This window comes from Pyrus communis, chromosome 13 (genome assembly GCF_963583255.1).
Source record: "Pyrus communis chromosome 13, drPyrComm1.1, whole genome shotgun sequence".
NCBI lineage: Eukaryota > Viridiplantae > Streptophyta > Magnoliopsida > Rosales > Rosaceae > Pyrus > Pyrus communis.
In genome coordinates, this window is record NC_084815.1 from 17,880,289 (window position 1) to 17,906,165 (window position 25,877).

At 38.2% G+C, this 25,877-nt stretch overlaps 6 protein-coding genes and 1 pseudogene across 6 annotated transcripts; 4 read left to right on the plus strand and 3 right to left on the minus strand.

The window, feature by feature from the left end:
- On the plus strand, positions 1-4,720 carry LOC137713776 (oligopeptide transporter 7-like). Its single transcript, XM_068453127.1, has 7 exons — positions 1-169; positions 253-749; positions 911-1,008; positions 2,315-2,884; positions 3,062-3,317; positions 3,556-3,738; positions 3,941-4,720. The coding sequence occupies exons 1-7, from the start codon at positions 106-108 to the stop codon at positions 4,544-4,546; spliced, it is 2,274 nt and encodes a 757-aa protein (XP_068309228.1). The 5' UTR covers positions 1-105; the 3' UTR covers positions 4,547-4,720.
- An 841-nt stretch (positions 4,721-5,561) lies between these two features.
- LOC137712284 (probable N6-adenosine-methyltransferase MT-A70-like) lies at positions 5,562-8,109 on the plus strand. Its single transcript, XM_068451388.1, has 6 exons — positions 5,562-5,654; positions 5,825-5,908; positions 6,005-6,360; positions 6,484-6,700; positions 6,928-7,007; positions 7,551-8,109. Exons 1-6 carry the CDS (start codon positions 5,562-5,564, stop codon positions 7,795-7,797), a joined length of 1,077 nt encoding a protein of 358 aa, XP_068307489.1. The 3' UTR covers positions 7,798-8,109.
- A 1,108-nt stretch (positions 8,110-9,217) lies between these two features.
- Positions 9,218-10,377, minus strand: LOC137712000 (early nodulin-like protein 8). Its single transcript, XM_068451152.1, has 2 exons — positions 10,135-10,377; positions 9,218-9,823 (listed from the first exon to the last, which is right to left on the minus strand). The coding sequence occupies exons 1-2, from the start codon at positions 10,325-10,327 to the stop codon at positions 9,420-9,422; spliced, it is 597 nt and encodes a 198-aa protein (XP_068307253.1). The 5' UTR covers positions 10,328-10,377; the 3' UTR covers positions 9,218-9,419.
- Positions 10,378-13,681: 3,304 nt separating this feature from the next.
- Positions 13,682-15,189, minus strand: LOC137712648 (uncharacterized). The gene has a single exon (XM_068451764.1). The coding sequence runs from the start codon at positions 14,971-14,973 to the stop codon at positions 13,915-13,917; it is 1,059 nt and encodes a 352-aa protein (XP_068307865.1). The 5' UTR covers positions 14,974-15,189; the 3' UTR covers positions 13,682-13,914.
- A 140-nt stretch (positions 15,190-15,329) lies between these two features.
- LOC137712647 (uncharacterized) lies at positions 15,330-18,149 on the minus strand. The gene is made up of 7 exons (XM_068451763.1): positions 17,873-18,149; positions 17,587-17,733; positions 17,396-17,494; positions 16,903-17,094; positions 16,605-16,724; positions 16,376-16,447; positions 15,330-15,829 (listed from the first exon to the last, which is right to left on the minus strand). The coding sequence occupies exons 1-7, from the start codon at positions 18,098-18,100 to the stop codon at positions 15,602-15,604; spliced, it is 1,086 nt and encodes a 361-aa protein (XP_068307864.1). The 5' UTR covers positions 18,101-18,149; the 3' UTR covers positions 15,330-15,601.
- A 2,934-nt stretch (positions 18,150-21,083) lies between these two features.
- LOC137712285 (uncharacterized) lies at positions 21,084-23,478 on the plus strand (annotated as a pseudogene).
- A 694-nt stretch (positions 23,479-24,172) lies between these two features.
- Positions 24,173-25,600, plus strand: LOC137712286 (uncharacterized). Its single transcript, XM_068451389.1, has 2 exons — positions 24,173-24,609; positions 25,031-25,600. Exons 1-2 carry the CDS (start codon positions 24,211-24,213, stop codon positions 25,598-25,600), a joined length of 969 nt encoding a protein of 322 aa, XP_068307490.1. The 5' UTR covers positions 24,173-24,210.
- The last annotated feature ends 277 nt before the right edge of the window (positions 25,601-25,877 follow it).

The following is a 25,877-nucleotide window of genomic DNA, read 5'->3' on the forward strand; positions in this document are numbered from 1 at the left end:
TCCTCTGATATGTCATATCATTCAATTTCTCACCACCTTACAAAACAATCCCACCTATTTATATCCAAAAATCCATGTGATAAATTTTAGGGAAAAAAACACAGAATGACAGAAAGTAGCAGAGAATCCATGGAAGAAGCATCCTCTCATGAAATCACCTCCCTTCTCAGTAAGCCCCCTTCTTTTATTTTCCATTTTTCTCTTTGTTTCTTTTCCTAATTTTACTTTTTTTTTTTAATGGAATATTTGCAGTTCCTAAGGAAGAGAAAAAACATGAAGGCTTCTATGGCCAATCATCATCTTCCGGATCAACAGAAGAAGAAAACTCACCAGTGGAACAAGTAGCGCTAACTGTGCCGACAACAGACGATCCCTCCCTCCCCGTCCTGACGTTCCGAATGTGGGTCCTAGGCACTCTCTCCTGCGTCCTCCTCTCCTTCCTCAACCAATTCTTCTGGTACAGAACCGAGCCCCTCTCCATTACCGCAATCTCCGCCCAGATTGCGGTGGTGCCTCTGGGGCAGCTTATGGCTTCCAAAATCACCAACCGTGTCTTCTTCAAAGGGTCCCGCTGGGAATTTACCCTAAACCCTGGCCCTTTCAACGTCAAGGAACATGTTCTAATCACCATCTTCGCCAACTCCGGCGCTGGCACCGTCTACGCGATCCATATTGTTACCGTGGTTAAAGTTTTTTACAAGAAGCACATCACCTTCTTCGTGTCCTTGCTTGTTATCCTAACAACTCAGGTAGCTAGGTCAAAACTTATTTTATCAACCAGCGGTTAAATTCTGAAGCTTTTTGTTTCATCGGTTTTAGTTAATTAATTGATTTATTTGTTGAAGAAGATTTGTTTTGATATTTTGTTGATTAGGGTTTGATGGGCTTTGAATTATTGAATGGTTGGTAGGTATTAGGGTTTGGTTGGGCTGGGATTTTTAGAAGATACTTGGTTGAACCAGCTGCTATGTGGTGGCCAGCAAACCTGGTTCAAGTTTCACTGTTCAGGTACGTACACTTTTTTTTACCATTACTATATAATTTTACCGCATTAAGGTGTGGTTAAATTTGTCATCTCATTTTTTTCCCTCTATATCTTTGGTTTTTTTTTTTCTCTATATTTTTGGGTTACGAATAATCATGGATTCCGGTGTTTTTTGGGTGGCTATCGAGCTTATTACTTTTGATCGGTTGGTACATCGATCGGTTTGGAGGGTTTAGAAGAAGGGTAGGTGTTTGCATTCAAGCAGTGTCGTTTTCAGTATAGCTACCCATGCATGACACAAAAGTTTATAATGCTATAAGGAAACGACAGAGATATTAGTTGTTTGCATTGTTTTGGCATATTTTTTAACATCTGTATCATTTCTATATATAAATATTTTAGCAATGTGAGGGGCAATCGCTTGTCATTGTTAGCTAGCTATTGATATAAGCTTTGTTTGAAAGTGTTTTTGCTTTTTAATGGTATGTGTTTTTTTTGTAGAAATTACTTCAAATACTTTTTCAATATTCACTTGTATTTTTATTAAGAATTGATTTTAAAAACATTTTCTTCAAAAATAATTGAAAAAAATACCCATATTCTAATTTTTGTAAAATTTATATTCATCAGTGGTCGACACCCAACCACTGTACGCGCATAAATATTAAAAAAAAAAACTAAAATATTATTGATGAACCTCACGTTGTGGATCAGAGATGATTTCTAATCACAAATTCAGAATGACGGGTTGGGCTGTCCAACACGCAAAAGAAATACCCAATTGCATTTTGTTTGTTTACATAAAAAACCAAAACAAGTCTTTCTCATATTTTTTTATGCAAGTCAAAATCACTTAAAAGATTCTTCATTAATTGAGTTAAGGCGAATCATTGCGCTAGAACAGCTCTTGGGTTCTTCTTTGTATACAACGAGTTCAATATTAAATTATTATAACTAGATTATTGTGTGTGTATTAGTCCAAATATTCCATACATTAGTAAATACATCATTTCACTAAAAAAATGAACAAATGTCAACTATTTTAATAATTAAAAAACGTAAAATATGATAAGTTATATTATGTAGCATTAAGTGGTATAAAAAAAATGTATGATTGAGTTTGGGATCAAACCTAAAACTATAACATTCATACTACTGAGTGCTACGAAGTATTAAAACCACACCCTTTAGAGTTAGCAAGTTACAATACTTTCATTTGTTCATGCATCATCTCACTTTAAGTCTCATTACTAAAGCAAAATAATAACATGTCATGTCCCATTCCACATATTATTGGATAACTAACATTTGAGAGAACTCATGTCACAGGGCCCTCCATGAGAACGAACCAAGGCCCAAGGGTGGGTTGACACGTACCCAGTTCTTCCTAATTTCCTTCATGTGCAGCTTTGCCTACTATGTTTTCCCAGGCTACCTCTTTCAGATGCTAACTTCCCTTTCATGGATATGTTGGATTTTCCCCAACAATGTCTTGGCCCAACAGCTTGGCTCAGGTCTTTATGGGCTTGGAATTGGCGCTGTTGGGATTGACTGGTCAACCATCTCCTCCTACCTTGGAAGCCCACTTGCAAGCCCATGGTTTGCCACAGCCAACGTGGCAGCTGGTTTCTTCTTTGTCATGTACATATTGACTCCTATTTGCTACTGGTTTAATATCTACAAAGCCAAAACCTTCCCCATTTTCTCAGACACATTGTTCACATCGGATGGTCAAGAATACAACATAACAGCCATCATTGACTCAAATTTTCACCTTGATTTGGAAGCATACAATCGGGAAGGTCCGCTTTATCTCAGCACGTTTTTCGCCATAACATACGGTGTTGGCTTTGCTGCACTTACCGCCACAGTTGTACATGTTGCTTTATTTCATGGAAGGTAACTAGTCACATTTCATATCACAATGCGTTTTAACTAGGCGCCGGTTTTTATAATTTTGTGTTTATATCTTTGAGCACATAATTAGTCATGTGATGAGACAGATAAACACATAATATACAATCAATAATAGGAATGTAGGTTATGAAGCTCATTCTTTGGCTATATGGTATGTAGGGAAATATGGGAGCAAAGCAAAGCAAGTTTTAAGGAGAAGAAAATGGACATACACACAAGGTTGATGCAGAGGTACAACCAAGTGCCTGAGTGGTGGTTTGTGATCATACTTTTGGTCAACATTGCAGTCACTATATTTTCCTGTCAATATTATATTGAGCAGCTCCAGTTGCCTTGGTGGGGTGTTTTACTAGCTTGTGCTATTGCCATTGTCTTCACCCTCCCCATTGGTATCATCACTGCCATCACAAATCAGGTACTTTTTCGACACCTCAACTTATTCTAGCTAATATTTTCACTCAAACCTCCTTCAAAATCGAGAACTATATAACCGCTACAACGTCCTTATGATAACACTCCAACTCCCTTTCAATGGTACACGAACCCCCTCAAGTAGTGCTCCAATTAACCTTGCTAATATTTTCATATTCAACTTTTACCTATTTTGGTTTCTTCATTCACCTTTCAATGTATATCTCCATTTCTAATGACAGACACCAGGCTTAAACATCATCACTGAGTATATAATTGGGTACATCTACCCAGGATACCCAGTAGCCAATATGTGCTTCAAGGTGTATGGCTACATAAGTATGACACAAGCCATCACATTTTTGCAAGACTTCAAGCTTGGTCACTACATGAAAATCCCTCCCAAAACTATGTTTATGGCCCAGGTACAATTCCTATTCCTAATTTACGAGAGATAAACTAGACATATATTTTCATCTTTCTACATCTCTCATCATGTGATTAGGACACATTTTTGTGACGAGAGATATAAACATATAGGCATCTATACCTTGGTTGACCGCAAAAGTCCCCCATAATTTACTCTTATTGCCTTTTTTACTAATATCGATGTTGATCCCTTCTTAGGTTGTGGGAACCCTAATAGCTGCCATTGTATACCTGAGCACAGCGTGGTGGCTAATGGAAACAATCCCGGACATATGTGAGGACACGTCATCAATATGGACTTGCCCTAGTGATACAGTATTTTATGATGCCTCGGTCATATGGGGCCTGATTGGTCCTAGAAGAATATTTGGTGACTTAGGCATATATGAGGCAATCAACTGGTTCTTCCTAGTTGGGGCAATTGCCCCCATTTTTGTATGGCTGGCTGCCAAGGCCTTCCCACAACAAGAGTGGATAAGGCTCATCAACATGCCGGTCTTAATCGGTGCGACAGGATCGATGCCGCCAGCTACAGCGGTGAACTACACTTCTTGGATTATTTTAGGGTTTCTATCTGGTTTTGTGGTGTATAGATATAGACCAGACTGGTGGAGGCGCCATAATTATGTACTCTCTGGGGCACTTGATGCTGGACTTGCCTTCATGGGGGTACTTTTGTATTTTAGCTTGGGGTTGGAGGACATTAGTCTTAGCTGGTGGGGGAATGACCTTGATGGTTGTCCTTTGGCTACTTGCCCTACGGCCAAAGGAGTGGTCGTTGAGGGTTGCCCTACTTACACATAGAAGAAAGAAATTGTAAGTTGTATATAATCCCTTTGTATTTTATTGTTGAAGAATTGCACTAGATACGAAATTGATTTTAAAATTCCAATTGATTGTTTGTATTGTTGATTTGTAATCGGGAAACAAATGGGATTCATTGTAATTTGCCCATGTATCGTTGATTCTTGAATTAATTGTTATTTGGCAACCTCACTAGGGTTCAACAAAATGTTACCCAATTACAAGTCTACTGTAACCTAACAATGAATACTATGTTAATTGAAACATTCTTTGGAATCCTATTGGAATTTATCTTATATGAATAGAATTCCGAGAGTTGTGGTCTAACCTTTTTTGAATCTCTAGTGCAGTTGATTAGCATTTACAAAGATCATTTGATGATCGTAAAAAAGATGTACGCGACTGACACGCGAGAATCTTTCTTTTGAACATTAATGAGGGCTTATTGATGAAGGAATAGGTTTTCTGCGTATTCATAAAAGAATGGCTTAAATGTCAAAATGGTCATTGTCATATAGCCATATGGCCAATTTAGTCCCCATGTTTTGGATTTGGCTAATTTAGTCATCGTATTTGTCTCTGTTAGCCAATTAAGAACATTTCATTCAATCTCTTTTAAAAAATTCATAAGAAAATTCATATGAGATATAATTACCCTCTCTCTTTATAGAAAAATGCAAATCAATGAGAAATAACACATATAAGAGATAAAACTTTCAATCTGAAAAAATGATTAAGGTTGTAACATAGAAAATAGAGGGGGTAATGTTAGGGAGGAGGTCAGGGAGTTGGGAGGAGAATAATTTTACTTTCAATTGTTAATTTTATTTCATTTTTAAATATTTTAAATCAAATAAATTATAATTTTATAAATAAGTTTATAATAACTTAATAAAATTTTTTTGCATAAATTAGATGGAAATGTCCTTACTTGGATAACGGAGATAATTAATAACTAGCTAATAATGTGCTGAAATACCCCAAAAATTCCTGCTGGCAAGTGTAATGGTACTAAATGAATGCACCCTGTTTTAATTTTGACTTGCAGCATCCCCTTTTGGAGGATTGTATAATTGGGTTTTCCTGTTTCAGAAATGGAAATATATCGGTATACGCTATTTTCCTATTCACTTAGTTATTTTTATGTGAACTTATTCGAAGTTTTTTTTTGGTTATTGTATTTCGAATTTTTATCCTGAAATTATTGCAAATAACTTCGATCTTAGTACTTAAAACTATTTAGGTTTTCACTTGTCATTTTATTCTCTCTTTTATCAGGTTCATTTTAGGCGAACAATCGCTCTACGTACTGATGTCAATTTAGGAGACTGTTCTTTTCTAGACACTTGTCGTCACATGAAGGTAAACGTTACCCCCATCCCATTACTTGAGTGATAAACTAAATTTATTCTAATGACTATTTTTCATGAAGTATTACACTTTTCTCTTCATTGTTAGACGTGCAAGTATGTCCACTATGAGCTTGATCCAACACCTGATGTCTCACACATGATGATGGGGCCTCGAGATCTCGGTCCCCCTGGACAATTAAGGCCTCAGCGTGCTGAATACTGTTCCGAGGTTGAACTTGGTCAACCACAGTGGATTAACTGTGATATACGCAACTTTAGAATGGACATTATAGGGCAATTTGGAGTGATAATGGCAGATCCACCATGGGACATTCATATGGAATTGCCCTATGGGACAATGGCTGACGATGAAATGCGCAATCTTAATGTTCCAGCATTGCGGACGGATGGTCTGATTTTCCTTTGGGTCACTGGACGTGCAATGGAGCTTGGGCGTGAATGGTATGTGTATACTTTGGCCATCTGTCAACTATATGTTTCCTGATGCATATAATCAAAGATGCTTAATTGGATCTGCTTATTCTTTGGCTTTGGCTCACCGAAATACCACCCTCCTTCTTGCAGTTTAGAACTTTGGGGATACAAGCGAATTGAGGAGATAATTTGGGTAAAGACTAATCAACTCCAACGAATAATTAGAACAGGGCGGGCTGGCCACTGGCTTAATCATAGCAAGGAGCATTGTCTTGTTGGAATAAAGGGGGAACCCTTAGTAAATAGAAATATCGATACTGATGTCATTGTTGCCGAGGTCAGAGAGACGAGCCGTAAGCCAGATGAGGTTAGGGGAATATACTTCGTCTAATTCTGCGGTGAAATTCCTATTCGAATATAGTTCTTCCTAATGCGCTTACAGGGTGAACAATAATAGAATTTGTACTTTTTCCCTTACAAGTTAAGTGGTGGTAATCTAGAAGTTGTTGCCTTCTTCTAGATAGTTTTATCATGATTATCGTCTTTATATTATCATTATTTGTTTAATTATTGTCTTTATATACACTCCTGCAGATGTATCCCTTGCTGGAGAGGGTAAGTCCAAGGACAAGAAAGCTAGAACTGTTTGCTCGCATGCACAATACTCATGCAGGGTATGATTTCTTGACTACCGGTTGTAATTGTTAAATGAAGTTCCTTCATTGCTGTTGATCACCAACGTAGTAAGTAGTGACTTTTTGCATGAATTGATAATGAGGGTTGTAGAGGATCCTGTGACAGCCGGTGACAATCTGAATCTAGCATTGTCTTTAGGTTTCGTAGGTTAAAAGAGATTTGATTTACAACTCGTATAGGCAAAGTCTGCTATCATGCTAATGAGGGTAGATAAACATTATAACTCTTTCGGGTAATTATAAGCGTTTACCATTGTTTATTCCCTCTTGTTGTCTGTGGGGCCTTTAGTTGAAGATCAAGCTTTCTAATCCTCCACTCGTTTGCAGACAGACATCCCGTTTATGAGCATTTTTTGCTTCCCATCTTGTCTGGGGACGGATAAGAATTACTGAGAGGCGAGATACTTTCTTACTTTTAGCCACGCGGGGTGGCTATTCACATGTGTGTCCCAAAGTGACGTCCATTTTTTGGATTATGGTTTTATGTTTTTCTTTAATTTGTTCCGAACTATCTTGTTTCAGGTGGATGTCACTAGGTAATCAACTGAGTGGTGTAAGATTGGTGGATGAAGGCCTGCGTGCACGATTCAAAGCTGCTTATCCGGATGTGGAGGTGCAGCCCGCTTCCCCACCCAGGCCCTCTGCCATGGAAGTCGACTCTAATGCTGCCCAAATGCTGTGGCCATTCTCAGAACCTGCAGTTCCGGAGGCACCCTATGCTGCCTCTGAAGTGAGGCCATCACCAATGGATGTTGAAATTGCCGGTTGAGTATCCACTTGATCCATCACAATTACTCAACCAAAACAGCGTTCCGTTGTTTGTACTGAGATGTCGAAAGGAAGTCCCGCCCGGCCCTTGCTCGGATTATGATAGTAATGTAATGAGGTTGAGAGGGACTCCATGATCGTCGTCGATTTTGTCAGATGTGTTTACCTCTTTTTAGTATTAAGATAAGAAGAAAGAAAAAAAATCGGTAGTACAACGAGGCTTAGATAGTGTACTTCTGTGCCATATATAATCGAGCATGCAATGTTTTACAGTTACTATAGTTCTGAGCTTATGATGTTTGTTCGTTATTTACTGCTGTTGTTCCCTGGTAGTCGCGTGTGTGCATCCGGTGCATCCAAAGGCAATTATAATTTTGATAGACTTTTGGATCGGAATTTGAACTCTTTGATTCTAATCCGATGCATTTAAGAACAACTTGTATGACACGAGACATGAACATACAAAGTGAAATTAATAAATGTTTTTATATTATTAACACAAAATGTTACCATGACAATGCACTTATGCAATACAAGTCTTAAAATTCGTATGAGTGACATAAAATTTTCTCATTTCTTGCACTTTATTTATTTTTTATCAATGATATGCTGCATAATTTTGATTGGACCCACATAAGAATGTAAAATGGAGGGACAAGGATTGTCTGCCCTTCCACTGCCGGTGCCCTTCTGTGCTCTCCTATTTTGTGTGGTCTCGGTTAAACAACATCAATATTTTATATTGTTTTTTTTATAGAGATACTAAGACAAAAATGAATAGTAATATAAAATGTTGACGTGACTTAACCGTGACCACACAAACAAGAGAGCACCGGAAGTGATAAGACAAAAATGAATAGTAATACAACATGTTGACATGGCTTAACCGTGACCACACAAACAGGAGGGTAAACAATCCTTGTCCAAGATGGAGATGGACATTGTCACACCATCGTGGGTGAGAGATTTTTCAAAGTGTTCTAAACACGATTTTTCAAAGTGTTCTAAACACGGAGAGGTACTCTGTATGTTATTATGTGCATAGAGGAAAGTTTTTTTTTTTTTTTAAAATGTTTGTCCACTCTTCACTTGTATAATAACATGTTGCGTATCTGTTATATTTCAAACACATTAAAAAATCTCTTGTCGCAGGCGAGCAACATGCTCATCCAGCTGGAAACTTAATAATTGTATAAACTACTAGAACTGGTCACCACCACAATTAGCGGGCGGGGTTCTGTCGGCCTCTCCTGGTTCTTTGACATGGGGAGGAAACCAATGTTATCTTTCTCGATTATCAAAAAAGTAACCCACTTTGTAACCTTCTCTTTGAGGTAAATGATATCCTTTTACACCCCCTCTCAATCCAAAAAATTTGAAATATCAGATAATTAATACAATTATATTTCAATTTCTCTCGCGACGATTTTCCGAAAACTCGGAGTTTCGCCAAAAGAAACCAAAGAACAGTAATTCTGGTAATTTGCTTTATTCTATTGAATTAACAAAAAGAATTACGAAATCACAACCTCCATAATATTGAACCAATATTAATGGTAAAAAGAAAAAAGAATCACTGTCCAAACGTGGGGAGAAAATTCAACTCATCTATGTTGAAGCTCTTCAAAGATTACCACTGTGTAATGCAAACACCCCAAATCCAACAACCGCTGCTGCGAAAACTGGAAACCTTGGCGACGGTGCAGAAGAATGCGGTGCAGAAGTAGGAGGAGTCGGGATGCTGCCGAAGACGGTGGGGTAAGAAGGAGCGGAAGCGTCCAATGCACTGGGACCGGCGGAGGGAGAGTAAGCAGAGCCATTGCCCGACAGAAAAGAAATGTGCAGCTTCTGGTTCTGTTGGCAATGGCCCGGTTCGCCGCTGGTGAAGTAGAAATCCCCCAATGTGGTGAAATTGAAGAGAGAGTTGCCGTCGTTCATGGACAAGATTGGATCTTTGAGGTTGCAGCTGCTGTAGGATTGTGCTGTCACTTGAATCACCGAGTCTTGGCTTGGTGGGTACAAGAACACTGCATTTTGAGAACCAAAATGAGAAAGGCGATATTCTAAACTATTCTATTCGAACTTGTTGCAATGGGGCCAGGACATTGTTCTGGCCCTCACATGAATGTCTTGGCCCACACATGAGAGAAATGAAACCATTTGGTCTTCCTTTTGTTGTTTTAGTGATTTGTTCGACAATTTGATATTCTAAACCGCTATACATTACTGAGAGAGGCGATTTGAGGTGGGGTGCAATGAAACGGCCATACTGCTCAAGTCAACCGACCTAACCAAGATATGCGAATTGGTAATGAGAAAAAAGGAAGAAGAAACTTACAAAGAGAATCTCCAAGCTTGAATTGGTGGTATTTTGACCATTTGGTGTAGACTTGTGGATTTGCAGAAGTTGGTATTCCCCAAGCATCTAGATCTCCTACTTTGTACTGGTAGCAGAGCACCTGGGACTGTATTAGCATGAGGAACTGCAGAGCCAATAGGAACTGGAATCTTGGAGTTCTGAGATTGGCCATCTCTCTCTCTCTCTCTAACTTCTCTCTAACTTGAGAGTCTTGAATTTAAGAGAGAGTTTTAAGAATTAGTCACAGGCTGGAGGGCAAGTCCTATTGGCTATGAGGGTGTCTCTGCAGACAGACAGCCCGAAGACAGAATTACCAAATGCCCTGGATTGTGTGAGATTGGGCAAATTAAGATAATGGTTTCCATCTTTTAAAATTGTCAAAAGACTCGATGCAAACCAGCCAGCTGTCTCAAAAAGAGTAAAACATCAAAAGAACATTAAAAAAAGGGTATGTTTACACATTTGTTTATTTGTTTATTTCTGATTATCAAATTGGACAAAAAAATTATGGAAGACATGCAAGAAAAGGATTTAGGCGAGACAACCATTGCCACCGTTGCATCTCGAGTCATTAATAAGAAATTATTTGGAAAGTTTTCACAGATGATTTTTTTTTTTTTTTTAATGAAAAACTTCGACGGTATGAGAAAATTTTTATTGATAATAAAAAAAAAATGTTACGCCTGATCAGGGATGATATAAACCTAACTACTCATAATACAAGAAAAAATAATTTAAAAATATGGGACATAAACCTTACATTTATATAAACGAAAACACTAAGGATACATGAGAAAAATAGGGATATGAAACCTAACTCCTCTAAAGCTAAACCTAAAAGTGTAAATCTGCAAAACAGATCAAGCAGCATCACAGGTTAAGAAAAGAAAATAAGATAGTCAGGCAAACATGTATGTCGAGATGCACATTAATTTGAGAAGCAGAAGCCAAGAAAGCCAACATAGTTTGAAAACAAAGCACCACGAGCCACCACTAGAGAGGAATCATGTCATACCAAAGTTGGAGAAGACAAGTCCATGTTAGCAAAGTTGTTCCCGACAACAGTTCCCTCGCGATATATGTGAGAGGCGTAGAAAGTCATTTCCGAATGCGGTCCAAACAAATAGACCATTGTGTACGAAGGGGCCAAGGAGGATCGAAAGTAGTCAATTGGGGAGCAGAAATATCACTAGAAGAGTCATTTTCCAACCAAAGACAATGTCAACCCAAGTGACATGCAAACTCCATACCAATAATAATTGCCGATAATTTTGCAAAGAAAGAATTGCGATAACCGATCCCTTGAATTTGTTTCAAAAAAGTTTTTCACACACTTGTAGATTAATGGAGAATAGGTTTGTTCTTGGTAAGTGGTAACATAAACAAGGCACTATCAGTTACAAGAGAAACTTATATGAAACATTTGGTGATATCTCAAATTGATCATGCATTATCAAACGTTTTAAATTTCATATATAACGGTGTGTTGTTACCTTAAGAGTTTGTTGATAGGGTGAAATTGGAAAACCAAAGAACCTATGGCTAATGATGTCAAATGGGCAAGTTGGGATGGTGATGCATGAATTCAACTCCAAATGGGATCGGAAATTTTCATTTGAATATTGATTGGGAGTATAAATTGAGTTTGTAATTGGATCATCGTCATCTAGGGAAGAAATGAAGGAACATGTGAACCTGTCACCTTTCCACATGCTTTGTCTTCTGGATTCGGTCAGAGGAGGGCACTCACTAACAGCTACTTGGTGGTTGTTTAAGGTTTTATTAAATTATAGTCAAATCTATGATAGATAAATAAATAAATAGAACACGTATATCAAAACTTTTTTATTGCCCAATAACAATCGATGATTAATTACATTCTCCATGTAGATGTTTATTTACTAGAAAAGTTAAGCAAACTTTCTTAAAAGTGAATTTTTTATGAACTATATGTTATCTCATATTTTTTGTAAACGGAAATTAACGTTAAATTATGAGGTGATAAAGAAATTTTTTTTCAATGTGCCTGGAACAAGAGATGATATATCACGTATTATTATACAAGTGGTGAGATACTTGTGTTAAAAAATTAACAACTTAAAAATAAAACTTCCCTCCACTTATATAATGAAATATGGTGTATCACTCGTATTCTTGACACAATAAAAAATTTCTTGTAACATAGAATCTATGAAGAGTTTCACTTTAAAAGAGTTTTCTTAGTATTTCTCTTAATATTATTCCTCTCCAACTAAGAAGACAATGTCAACATTCTCTCTGTTGGTTTTATGGAGTTCATATTCACATAAATTCAAGAGTGCAATGTCAAACATTTTAAAATTAGAAATGTAAGGAATACTACAATGTTAACATTCTTTTTTTTTTCTTATATAGCGATGTGACTGGAGGGAGAATTTGAACTCGGGACCTTGAGTGCATGAGCGAATGCACTTAATTAACTGACCTATTGTGAATGTTAACATTGACCTGAGTTCAAATTTCAAAGATGACAGTTGTTGGATCAAAGAAAAAAACAAACTCAGTCTCAAATTTCATAGATGATAGTCGTATCAAAGACGGAAAAACAGAAACTTTAATGAAGCATCCTGATGGTTTCTAACATCAACAGTGAAAAAAATAAACCTGATTCAGGCATCAGTCTACAGTAATTGGAGAATACATTAACTGCACATAGTGACCAGACTCGTCAATTGGTCATTAACTGGCCCATCGCTGGGCTGATATTAACCCACGAATATAATCATTCATAAAAATATATATGAATAGTCCACTTTATTTGCCAAATTAAATTTCTTAACGCTGCACGACCTACATGTTCTAGAAGCAGAGTGCATATAAGCGGAAAGGGATGCTTTGGATCTCTTTCCACCTAATTCACTCAATTAAGGGATCAGGGTTTTTAAAATTTGATCGAACAGTTAAAATTATTATAATTTTTAAAAAAAATCTCTGTTTGTAACTTTTGGATCAAAATTCAAGGATCCGGATCCAGAGAGGATCCCTTTCCCATATAAGCCATCTATAAAGAAAAATACTTGCAATGCCTTGTCTTATTCGTGATACCAATATTTACGCAACTTGGCGGGTTTTGATCCCAACCAATTCACTTCCTTCTTAAAATTTAACCATCTAACTCACTTCCACTATCATTTATCAAAAAAAACTTGTAACTTTAACAATTAAAAAATAATAAGCAAGTGACTTTTGTTGATGCTTTTTTTTTTTCGTTTCCTAATTTTAGGAATTAATAAGATAAATGGAAGGACAATTTTACTGTGTAAGTTGGATTGAAAGTTTATATTCCAACCCCTAAAATTCTTTATTAAAATGTAAATTTTGACATCTGTGTATTTTAAATATATTAGACAGGAATTGGAACGTATGAGATTTTGAATTTCTAATCATGTTCTTTTTTCAACATTGCCATCCAATAGGCTCTTTCGGGTTCAGGTTTGAATGAAGCTTATTCCAATTAAGAGTGCATAAGAAGAAAATAAGAGTACGAAAATTACTGTAGATATCTTTGCCTCCAATCCAATCCCTCTAAATTCTAATTACGCAATTTGGCCGGCAGTTTGACCTTCATTATGAAAACACCCATGGACCCATACACCACAAAAGAAATAAAACGAAAAAAAACCCCACTTCAAAATTTACAAATAAGTGAGTCCAAAATTCTAATTATTTTCGTCAATATTTCTCCCCGCCAAAAAGGAAAGCTTTCAACAATCTCCCTCTTCATTCGCTCCAGTACTTCTCATCAGCATCCTTCTCATCCTCCTGCTCATCATCTGCACCGTCCATCAAGCTCATCTTGAACCTCTTCACGTCCTCCACCGCCGCGCTCCTAAACAGCCCTACATCGACGGCTCCCGACACCATGTGGTATCCACGTGTCCCCAAATCGCGAGGCCCGTCATGGGGCATAGCGAAGCCACCCAAGTAGGCCCCACCACCTTTGGCGTCGGACCCCAGCACGGCCTGCTCGGCCTTTTCAATCATTTTCCTCACCTTCTTGTTCGCGGGGTCCCACAAGTGCCCCATGCTGGCGCTCAGATCCAACGGCCCCATCTGAATACAGTCGACTCCATCGACGGCTGCGATGTCCTCCGCGTGGTTCACGCCCTCCTCGCTTTCCACCTGGCACATGATCAGCAGCTGGTCCTCGTAATTACTCAAATACCCCTCGTCGACGCCGTAGTTGGAGGCGCGAACGACGGTGTGGGCGGACCCACGGACGCCGGCGGGAGGGAAGAGGCAGTAGGAGACGGCCTTCTTGGCGGCCTTGGAGGATTCGATCATGGGGAACATGATGCCTTGTGGGCCGAGATCTAGGGCTTTTTTGGCCCAAGTTGCGGAGGTCTCGGGTAAGCGAAGAATGGCGGGGGTTTGGGTGGCGGCTAGGGCGTGGAGGCAGGAGAGGGCCTCGGGGATGCCGCCGGGGCCATGCTCCATGTCGACGACGACGAAGTCGTAGCCGGAGAGGCCGGCGATCTCGGCGAGGGTGGGGGAGAAGGAGAGGAGGAAGAGGCCGTAGAGGGTCTCGCCGTTTTGGAGGCGGGATTTGAGCGTTAGGGAGGAGGGGGAGATGGAGGTGGTGGTGGTGGTGGTAATGGTGGTTGTGGCGGTGGATTTGATTGAGAAGGTGGCGGGTTTAGAGGTGAGGTTTAGGGTTTTGAGTGGGGAGATGGAATTGGGTTTGATGGGGATGATGGAGATGGGTTTTCTGAGAGATGATGAGGCGGTGTGTTTGGTGGTTCTGATGGCGGCCGCGGCGGGATAAGTGAGCGTGGCCATAGCTGCCGGTTGGTGTTTTGGTTTATGGGAGAAGGCTCTCACTTTTCACTTCACTGACTTGTGAGCTGTGTGTCGTCGCGACGCAGCTTAATGTTGGTGCGAGAGGAGAGACACTTGTCACGTGTGCACGTGCGTGGTGAACTCTTGGAGCTCTCGCTGTGTAACCCGTATTCTACTGTACTCTAATGGCTGCAGTCCGCTCCGTTTCATGGAAGTCTTTCTCGTCTCAGGCTTATTCCCGTCTCGTGGCATGACAGGAATTGAGAAATTAGATTTTGTTAGCACACATTTAAGACAACTTATATTATGCAAACATCTGAATAATGAGGTAAAAGGCTAAACAGATAGATATATGCTCAACTGAAATAAAATTACATTTTCCAGGTCAATCATCAATAAAACTGACGTCCCACATTCCATATACCAGTTCAAATCGCAGCATAAAATGTTTACTTAGTTAACCTTAAGAGGGAAAATTTCGAATACAATATCAAAAACGAATAGAGAGACAAAATTGGCCCTGATAATAAAGAAACGGGCTAAAGTACTAGAAATTAGCGAAGAAGTAACTGAAATGCCGAAGATTTAGTAATCTGAATTGGTAACAAGCCAATGCAAGTCAATCTGCTCAATCAAACTTCAAACTCGCTTTTGCCATGGCAAGAGCACCTTCATAACTTTGATTTCCTCCTATAAATCCACTCATGTGAACGAAAACACATCCGGGAATCCCAGCCTCCTTTGAGAGCTCCTCATCCCTAAGCCCCCGCCATTGTGATGCAAGAGCCTTTCGGCTCTCAAATCTATCAGGAGCGACTGCCACCGCTTGAACTCTCCAGTGTTTGCTTCTATCATCCTGCATATCGTTTTTTTATTGTAATATTAAAATTAGGGACTCTTCTCCATGTAAAAATTTTAGACATATTATTAGCTTCATATCTAAATGAAACGTAAATGTCACCTAAAACATTCTTTTCTTTTTCTTTATTTCCTTTTTGCTAAGAAAGGAGAGATATCGTCAACTAGAAATGAGGCCAGAAAGTCGTGCAAGTACACACTACACTTCCAAATGATCCCAACAAATGTTCTTTAAATCTACTTACATTTCCGATAGCTCTTAAAGAAGCTAAAAATATTTCGAATTGCGTCAAAAGAACTTGCATATTTACAGGTAAACAAGTTTCGTAATGCCAATACTCTCTTAACATGTATTATATCCATTATTGGGACTCCGGTTTCCTAATATTTTCTTTGCACATAATAAAGTCACAAGCAGGAATTTTCCCAATCTCCTTTCTACCACCTAATTGCATTTATACTTTATACAGATCAATGGAAGGAAAAATTACTAAGATAAAAAAATAAAAAAGAAAGAACAAGGACACCAGATAAATAAAGGTACCTGATAGAGAACATATTTGATGGGCGGCTCAATCTTCATTTCCTCTTCAAGTTCAAATAAATGAAGCTTCCACTGCAAGGAATAAAATAATATATACCGCTAAAAAATAGTTGAAGGTAATGAAGAAATTGTAAAATTAATAGCATTAGCATTAGACAATGATATGAGAAAGCTTAAACCTAAGAGTATTTAACTGAAAAAAATAAATAATACAGCATTGCATACTTACAGGGCAAAATCGATTCAAAACCATGATTTCACCACTTGGATCAACACTCCATCTTGCTAAGAGACACTCCATCACGATAGATCGAGCTGGTAACCATGATTTTGCATGAAAACGGACACTCTGAAATTTTGAAAAACAAGGTCATTGAAAAGGGATGCAAAATAAAAATTCCAACTAAAACACATCCTCATTAAAGCGTTCAACCCTTCTTTAATTTGGTTGTCCTCGGACTTGAAAGAAACATATTAAACTTGAGCAAATTCTACAACCGCCAAGTCTTAATGATAGGAAGACGTACACTTAAAAATTCACTGCCTGCAAGTTCCATTGCTCTTTGAAAGGCTTCATTCTCCTTTTCAGATGATTGATAAGGATCTATCCAATCCAAATTCAACCTGCCCACCCTTGAAGACAAGTGTGTATTATTCACATATCTTGGAGGCTGGTCCGTATCATACCGATTGATCCCATTGTCAACAGCATCAATTGCCTGTTACAAGTAATTGGAAGTGTCAAAAATACGGTTGCAATAACAAGAATTCATGTCAACATGAAACCGCTGAACATTAAAGAAACCAAACTGAGTAATGACAAATGACAATTCAATAAAAACTTATAGAATCAGGGAAAAAATGGCCTCATAATGGTTTTTGTTCTAATTTATAACACAACAGGCTCTCAGCATCAACGATTCCATTCGAGTTCAAATGTAGTTAAAAATTAAAGGTAGCACGGCCCCTATTCTACATTCGCATAGAAAATGAAGAAAAGATGCAGAATTTAGTAGTAACCTCCATAAAGCTTTTGTACACAGCCAAGAACAACCGTTGCACATCGAGGTGACCTTCATCGACCTGAAGCTCCTTCGCTATTATTTGCTTCCCGAAATGCTACAAATAGATTTAACACGAGTGAAGTTACACATTCGAAATTCCCATTACTTTAATCCCTAAAAACAGATTTGGCCATTTGAAGCAAATACCTTGTAAACCAGACCAGCACTGCTCAGCTTGGTCTTAAACCCGTGCCCGAAAACCTCCTCGAAACCCTTCTGGTGATGATCGTATCGATCCCGACTAGAATCATATATACCCCCAACATCAAGCACAGCATCCAGACCCTCCAAAACCTAAAACCCTCAAACAAACAATAACAACGACAATAAGAAATCACAAATTACTGCAAATGGTTCGAATTTCAACCAAGTAACTTAATTTATCATCAATTTTCTCGGAAACCAAACAGAAAGTGGGAAAGGGATTGAAAACCAGGGGGTCGCGAGTGCGGACGATTTCGGCGTTGGAGAACTTGTCTGTGAGGCGAATCATGAAGCAGCCGAGGGCTTCGTCGCAGTGGAAGCTGCCGTTATGGGTCCCCACTCGCTTAGGTGAAGTAGCGGCGGCCATGAGAGACCGGGAGAGGTGGAGGTGTAGGCGGTGGTGGTAGGCGGGGAATGGGAGTGTGTGCTTGAACCCTCTGCCTACTAGCAGAAGCATGCCTTTGCGGGGATTTCAACAGTCGGGGAGTTATTTCTACAATTTCATTTATTATTATTTTACAATTAATTTCACACCTTATAAATGAAGTTTTGTGTTATACACATACGTTTTATTATTTCTTACATATTTCTGTTAATTTTTTTTTCAAATTCCATAAAATGGTTGAAAATTAAAAGAGTTGTGCGAGTAATAAAAATGGTTGAAAATTAAAAGAGTTGTGCGAGTAATAAAAATGGTGTGTAGAGAATACTATTTTAAGTCAAATGGTCGAATGCATTTTTCAAGGCTCCATACCTAAAAGAAGTAATAGAAATTAAAGAATATAACATGTGCCAATTAATGTTACAGTAGAGTAATATTTCTTAGGTTTAAATCTGGTGTTGATATGTGATATTTCTCATTATTGGTAACTATGAAGAGGTATTAGGTTTAAATTTGGTAAATAACAAATTCGATACCAATTTATTCTTTTAGTGGACTACGTTTGGTACTTGGGAATGGAAAGAGCCTGTATGTTCATAGGTAGAGATGTTTTTCCGTAGAAACTTGAAAACGCCTCAAAGACTAACTCCAACCTTCAAGGGGCAACACCAAGTTGGACTTGGTCTCATACATATCCTCCAACTGTTTGATAAAAAGCTTCAAAGAAGGGTTGCTCTTCTTTTATATATATATATATATATATATATATATATATATATATTTAAATATTACCTGATCGTCACATATGTGTATTTGATAATTATTGGCTTAGTTCTACCAGTAGCTACTGCTTCAGTATAGAGAGCATTTTCCTTTATGAATATTGTGAAATGTTCCTTGCATAACCAAATAGGAGATCAATGGTTGAGTGATAGTTTGGTGGTTTATATTGAGAGTAAATGCTTTTTCATCTATTGATAATGAAGTTATAATGCAGGATTTTCAAAATATAAAAACGTGTCATGGACAACTGTGACTTGTATTATTATTTGTTCTATAAATTATGAATGATGAAACTATGATTTAATTTTTAAGGCTATTAATATCTAAAAAATGTTTGTGAACTTTTACATGTGACCCTTTTAATAATTTTTCCTAAATCCGCCATTGGAGCCATGCCCATGCTAGGCCAAGAATTGGTCCTAAAGAAAAATTGTAAATAAAATGTAAAGGAAAAAATGGCTAAAAGATACTTGTCAAAATTGAATTTCAAAATTTAAATATTTTTTTTTTAGTCGTGGAAACTTAAATAATTGATTTTTGTTGTATTATTTATGTTCACAATTAGATTATTGCTTAATCGTTAATAAATATGATCGTTTTTTTATTGGTGACATACCGTTTAAAATAATGCTAGGGAGACCAAATTTTTTAGGAAGACCAAATTTTTTTAACCAAATTTGCAAACTAAATGATATGGTTGTAGATGATTGGATTATTAATTAATTATCGATTAACGTGCTTATTTTTATTGGTGACACATTATTTGATTTAAAAAAATTGGTCTCCCTATCATTATTGTGACATCCCACATCGCCTAGGAGAGTGATCCTTATATGTAAATTCTCATCTCTACCTAGCACGAGGCCTTTTGGGAGCTCATTGGCTTCGGGTTCCGTAGGAACTCCGAAGTTAAGCAAGAAGGGGGCTAGAGCAATCCCATGATGGGTGACCCACTGGGAAATTGCTCGTGGATTCCTAGAAACAAAACCGTGAGGGAATGGTAAGCCCAAACCGGACAATATCGTGCTACGGTGGTGGTTCGGGTCCGGGAAGTGGTCCCTCCCAGGCCAATATATGACAATTTGGTATTAGAGCCTAACCTTAGCCGTGGTGTGTCGACGAGGACGTCGGGCCCCTAAGAGGGGGTGGATTGTGACATCCCACATCGCCCAGGGGAGTGATCCTTATATGTATATTCTCATCTCTACCTAACACGAGGCTTTTTGGGAGTTCACTGGTTTCGGGTTCCGTAGGAACTCCGAAGTTAAGCGAGTAGCGCGCGAGAGCACTTCCATGATGGGTGACCCACAGGGAAGTTCTCGTGTGAGTTCCCAGAAACAAAACCGTGAGGGCGTGGTCGGAGCCCAAAGCGGACAATATCGTGCTACGTTGGTGGAGCGGGCCCGGGAAGTGATTTTGCCCGGGCCGGGATGTGACAATTATTCTATCATTTAATTTGCAAATTTTGTCTATAGTCTCTCTAACATTTTCAAGGGAATTGAATCAAAATTTTATATGGAATCTCTATAAATCAATTAAACTCCATAAAAATCCATGGATTTATAAATCCATTAAAATCTTTTAAATTCTCAATTGAATACACTTCCCTTAGTGTCTCTAACATTATCACTAAAAGAAACTAGGACCGCAATTTATATTCCCCATTTATGCAAGGGGCATTTTGTTTCCTTCTCACATATGGATTTGGTTTTCTTTTCCTAATTGGTTAGGATATTTTTATGTTTCCTTATTAATTATATATACTAGCATATGAGCACACACAAAGTGTGTGAGAAGATTTTTTATTTTTATTTTTGAAATAGAAGGAGAGAGGAAGAGAGTGATAGAGAATGTGGGAGTGGGAAGATTTTTTATTTATTTTTTAATTAGAGATATGTTAGGATTATATGTGGGTGACACTTTGCAGAAAAGAAAAAGCAAAATTTGGTTGTGTGAAATTACATTTCTGCCCAATATTTTTTATTCATGTTTTGTTTTAATTAGAGGTTTAAAATGGTAGTTTCATAGGATTTTGGTTGACAATGAGTGTTTTATAATTAGTAGAGATTCTGATTCCTATTAGGATTTGGACTATTATTTTGAACTTTTCTTGATATATACCAATTAAAACCTGAGTTTTCAACACAGATTCAAGAGGAGATCGCGAGTAATACACAAAGAGTCACAGAAGCTACGGTGCTTTTATCCTAATCTCACTCAACTCAATAGTACGTTCTGGGTGGTCTCTTACAAAATAAGTAGCTTCTTCATAAATATGGAATCTGAGAATTTTATCGGTCGCCTTGCTAAGAGAGCTAGAATGGTAGTTGATGAAGTTCAAGTGACATATGATTCGTTGACAAGAGCTAGTAAACATAGTGATAGGATTTTTACCATCTGCCCAAAAAGGGTTAAAAACACCTAAAATACTTACAAGAAAAACAAGGTTATTGTAGTATAATTGGCTTAAGTAAGGTCGTTCTCCACATGGATTAATTTAAAAAGATTAAAGCAAAATCAATTCTCAACTAATTAAAAGGTGATTTAATGACCTAAATTAAGAAAAACGAATTTAATTAAAAAGATTACTTAAAAACTACAACTTTAAAGAAGGAGAAAGAAACAATTTTTAGAATTCAAAGTGAGAAGGTACTGGGGTTTCGCCGTCACCCTAACAATCCTATATAGTTCTTCTAATTACTTATGAATTACACATGCATATTTTGAAAGTTAGATTTTCCTAGAGTATATCCTACTTGGAACCTCCAACATTGAACGTATATTTAATATGCAATCCGTTAGTGGTGTCCAGATCAAATGTCAACATGCAAGACTCATTAAGTTTTGTGAAAACCCTTTGAACAACCATATAACCCTTAAGAAGTGTCATCCATCCTAAGAAGTTACACATATTAACCACAAGAAGCCTTAGTCAATTTTAGGGACAATCTTCTGCCAAAATTGCATCAAACTACTTTTCTAAATATTCTAATTGTCGCGAATCACTAAGACAATTAAATAGTTTTAACCGGTGATTAACAACTCAAAATTTGCATGGATAAATTCATAAGCAAATTAAAAAGAGACCACATATTCTTGTTAAGGATCATGGCCTCACCCTAGCAAAAAAAATTAGTTACGCATATTAATAATAAAAATCGCAAAGTCTTTATTGAAATGGAAAAAGAATGAAAACACCTTGAAATTAGTCTTGAAATCTCTAAGTTTTGCCCCAAATCTTCTCTCTAAAAATTGCATAAAAATAAAACCTAGGGCCGGCCAAAAAAAAACTTATTTATACTACTCTAATTAAATCCTCCTAGTCAAAGGTCTTAGAATAAGGCTAGGAAACTAAATAAATTGAAATAAATTAGGAAACATAATTCAAAATTCACTTGGAAATTCGCCCAAAATCCTTCACAACCACGTTTTGGACCCATATCAGCTTCAAAACTGGCCCAAAATAGCAGGATTTTAAGTTTGGGCTATTCTAAACACTTCACCAGAAGGCCACAAACCTATCTGAGATCATCTTGGGATTCAAAAACTGCATTTAAGCCCAAAAATGTTACTTTCTAGCAACACGCACTGCTCATTTGTTTAATCACTAGAAAATAACCGTTTGGTAGAAATTTTGACACCTCCAACATTAGTCCGTTTGATCATGTTTTACTCTAGAGAAAATCGAATGTTCTATGTTGAAAATATAAAACAAAGTATCAAAATTTTACCAAGATAATTACCAAAATATACTAAGAACGAGGTAAAATATATAATATGAAATTAACTCATCAATAAGCTTGAAGAAGTATTACGGCAGTGGTCGCCGTGGCATGCAAAACATGTTTCTTCATCTCAAGATCCAATTGAAGCAGTGGAATCCGGTGAAGAGACGTTCTTTCCAGTTCTTCGTGTCGGCATAGAGAAGGCATCAGCGCATGCGGTGTCCTTCTGGATGGACAACCAAACAAGGAAAGCAGATCACAACGAACCCAATGTGCCCCTATATGATCGTGGTTACGCCATAGGTCTGACTTTAGCTGGTGATGGTTCAAGTAACTTGGAAGGGGGCTTGGAAGCAGATCACTCGTTTAAAAAATGCCCCAAGCCCCGTAATAATGCTGCTGTCAATAGTGCCCGTAAACAGCTCAAGTCCAAACGCAATCAGAATGCTGGTTCTTGCAATCCAACGCGATATTATCAGAAGTCTTCCGCAGCTGGAAAGTATGATAGTTAAGGCCTGGAGTTCTCGATGCTGAGACGCAGAAGCTTTTGGGTCTCGGGGAGCTTGATCCACCACCTTGGCTTAATATGAAGATGATGAGGATCATCTATCAGGGATTACAATATATGATGGTGGGGATATTAAGGAAGAACATGAGGACGGGGAGATTATCGAAACAGACAATGCTGAACCGGAGAGGAAAATGACAGTATAATTTCCCGGAGTAAACGCACCAATCCCAGAAAATGCTGATGAGAGACCTTGGGCACCTGGATGTTCAATTTCAGAGCTCTCTAGGCACCCTTCACACAGCAGATCGAGCCATCATTCAGAAACTGGCAGCAGAGGGCATTGCCGCGGCGAGCAAAGGAACGACTACGACCTTGATAATTCAACTCATGGTAGGGATAGGATGGACAGGCATAGCCACCACCGTAGGAGGTAATGACAGTGACATTTAGCTTACCTAGTAGAGCTGCTTTTCTTCACAGATGAATTTTTGAGAATTTTGTCTTAGATGTTTATTGGCATTTCATTACATTTCTCTTCATTAAGTAGGCCATCACAAACATCACCATTAAACTAAAAGGTCTCACAAACCTCGCTAACATTATATCGTTGTATAAAAAAAATAGCCCACCATATGCGTCCGTCAAACCTCAGACTAGGATGGACGGAGGCAACGTCTCCAGGTCAATAATGAGGCATTGTTGGTATTTGGTTCACTAACCAGGAATCACTGGTATGTGAGAAGGGAAGATGCAAATATCAGAAATAGGTAATGCAAGGTGTGTATTATTCTTATTCCTGACACGTTTGAAAGAAAAAAGTAAGTGGGTTTCACGTTAAAATCAGGCATGTCATATCAATCATGTTTCTTTTCTCATATTATTCCTAATTTTTCATTCATAACTTTTTCAATTTTTTATCAAACAATACGATAAAATGATTCAAACTCAAGATGTCGAATTTATAAATAAAAACTCTTAACCATTTGCATTGCATGACCTTTGCCTTCCCCGTTTTCAAATAAGTAACCATGCCGTAAGTTTTTGTTTTACCTCTTGCCTTCAGTAAGTTGCAACTTTGCAAATAGAAGTTGGGGGTGAGTGGTGGTCACTGGTCAGTACTTTCTCAAACAAAACATGAAATAGGATAACAAAATCCTCCGACCACCATGCCCTTCCCTATCAAGCTCACTTGGTCTCCCTCCACAAATCCCACATCGCATCTCCTCCCCTCAAAACTCCTCACCCCATCTGAATCCTCCTCTGCAATCTTCTTCCCCCGAGCTTCTAATCCTTCCCCACCTCATCGACCCCTCATAGCAAAATGCACAACTGGCGGCGCTGCCGGAGAGGGCGGCGGCTTGAAGAAGGCACTGAGTGGCATTGTGGGAGAGCAAGTGGAGGAGCTCTTGAAAAGAGAAGAGAACAGGGAGTTGCTCGATGGGTTGGAAAAGGCGTCTCAGAGAGTTGAGATTGCTAAGAGAGAGCTGGCTGAGATTGAAAGGCAGGAACTTAAGGCCAAGCTTGTGAGGGATTACATTGCTCAACTAGAAAGCAGAGCTTCTGAGGTTCTAAATCTTCTCAGTTCCCAACTTTTGATTCATTTTCTGGGTTTTTGTTTTAGGTGCCTTTTCCTATTTCCTTGAAGTTTTTCGATTGAGAATTGTTATTAACACTTCAAAGTTCAAAATAGTCATTAAGCACTCTATCCGCCTTATCTTCTTATCGGGATGGACTATTTTGGAGTGTTGATACCAGCTCCCATTCGGTTTTTTGTGTAATTTGAAAGTGAAATGGTCAGTTCATTTGTTGAAAACATTGATTTGTCATTTGCTTCTGCTGTGTTAAGATTTCTTTTTTTTTTTTTTTTTTTTTTTTTTTTTTTTTGTTTCTAACTATAATTTTTGTTCAAATACAACGATAGTTGACATATTATATGTTGTCGGGCATCTTCTCCTGCTAAGATTATTGACTCTATTTGCATTGAAGATTGCAGAATGTCAAAAGGAGATATCAGAAGCAAAATCCATGGTTGAAGAAGCTGAACGTGCCGTCTCACAAGACGGGGATCAACTCGGTGGCGGATATACTTTTGCAGCGACCGAAAATAAGGAAATCGACAAGGATAAAGAGAGATGGCAATCCATAAAAGCAGCTTCAGTTTCCGCCCTAGCCGGCACTGTTGCTGCATTGCCCTTCTCCTTCACTCAGGTGGCAAGCATTTCTGAGCTGATCCTCCCTCTGGGAGTCACCTTCGCTAGCTGCGCTCTATTTGGAGTCACCTTCCGATACACAATACGAAGAGACTTGGACGATGCTCATCTCAAGACCGGAGCGCCTGCAGCATTCGGAGTTGTCAAAGGGCTTGCTACACTGGATGGCGGACAGCCTTTGGAACTGAATGCCGGTAGCTTCTTTTCACATGCTTTTGATGGCGCGATTTACGTGTCTCAGAGTCTTTTTATTTTTCTTTCTGCTGCTGTTGCTCTGGATTATTGTTTTAAGACAGGGCTATTGAGTCCTTTTCCTATCAAGAAATCTGTATCAGGATCCAATTAACCAAACGATGTTCATACTTTCGAGAAACAACGATACTTTGAGCTTTATATCAGGAGTCAATAACAAATAAAATGATTAGTTCGCGATCTTGTATTTCATCTTCATCTCTCATATCGTAAAACAAAATAACTTAATCGATAAACAAATTCATATCAATGGTGTCGAAATGGATTCTTCACTCTACATGTGAATTCATCTTCATCAACATGTTCTAATTCATATCAGTGTGCAGATAGTGATATCGGAATACATTCTGTGATATCGGAATACATTCAGT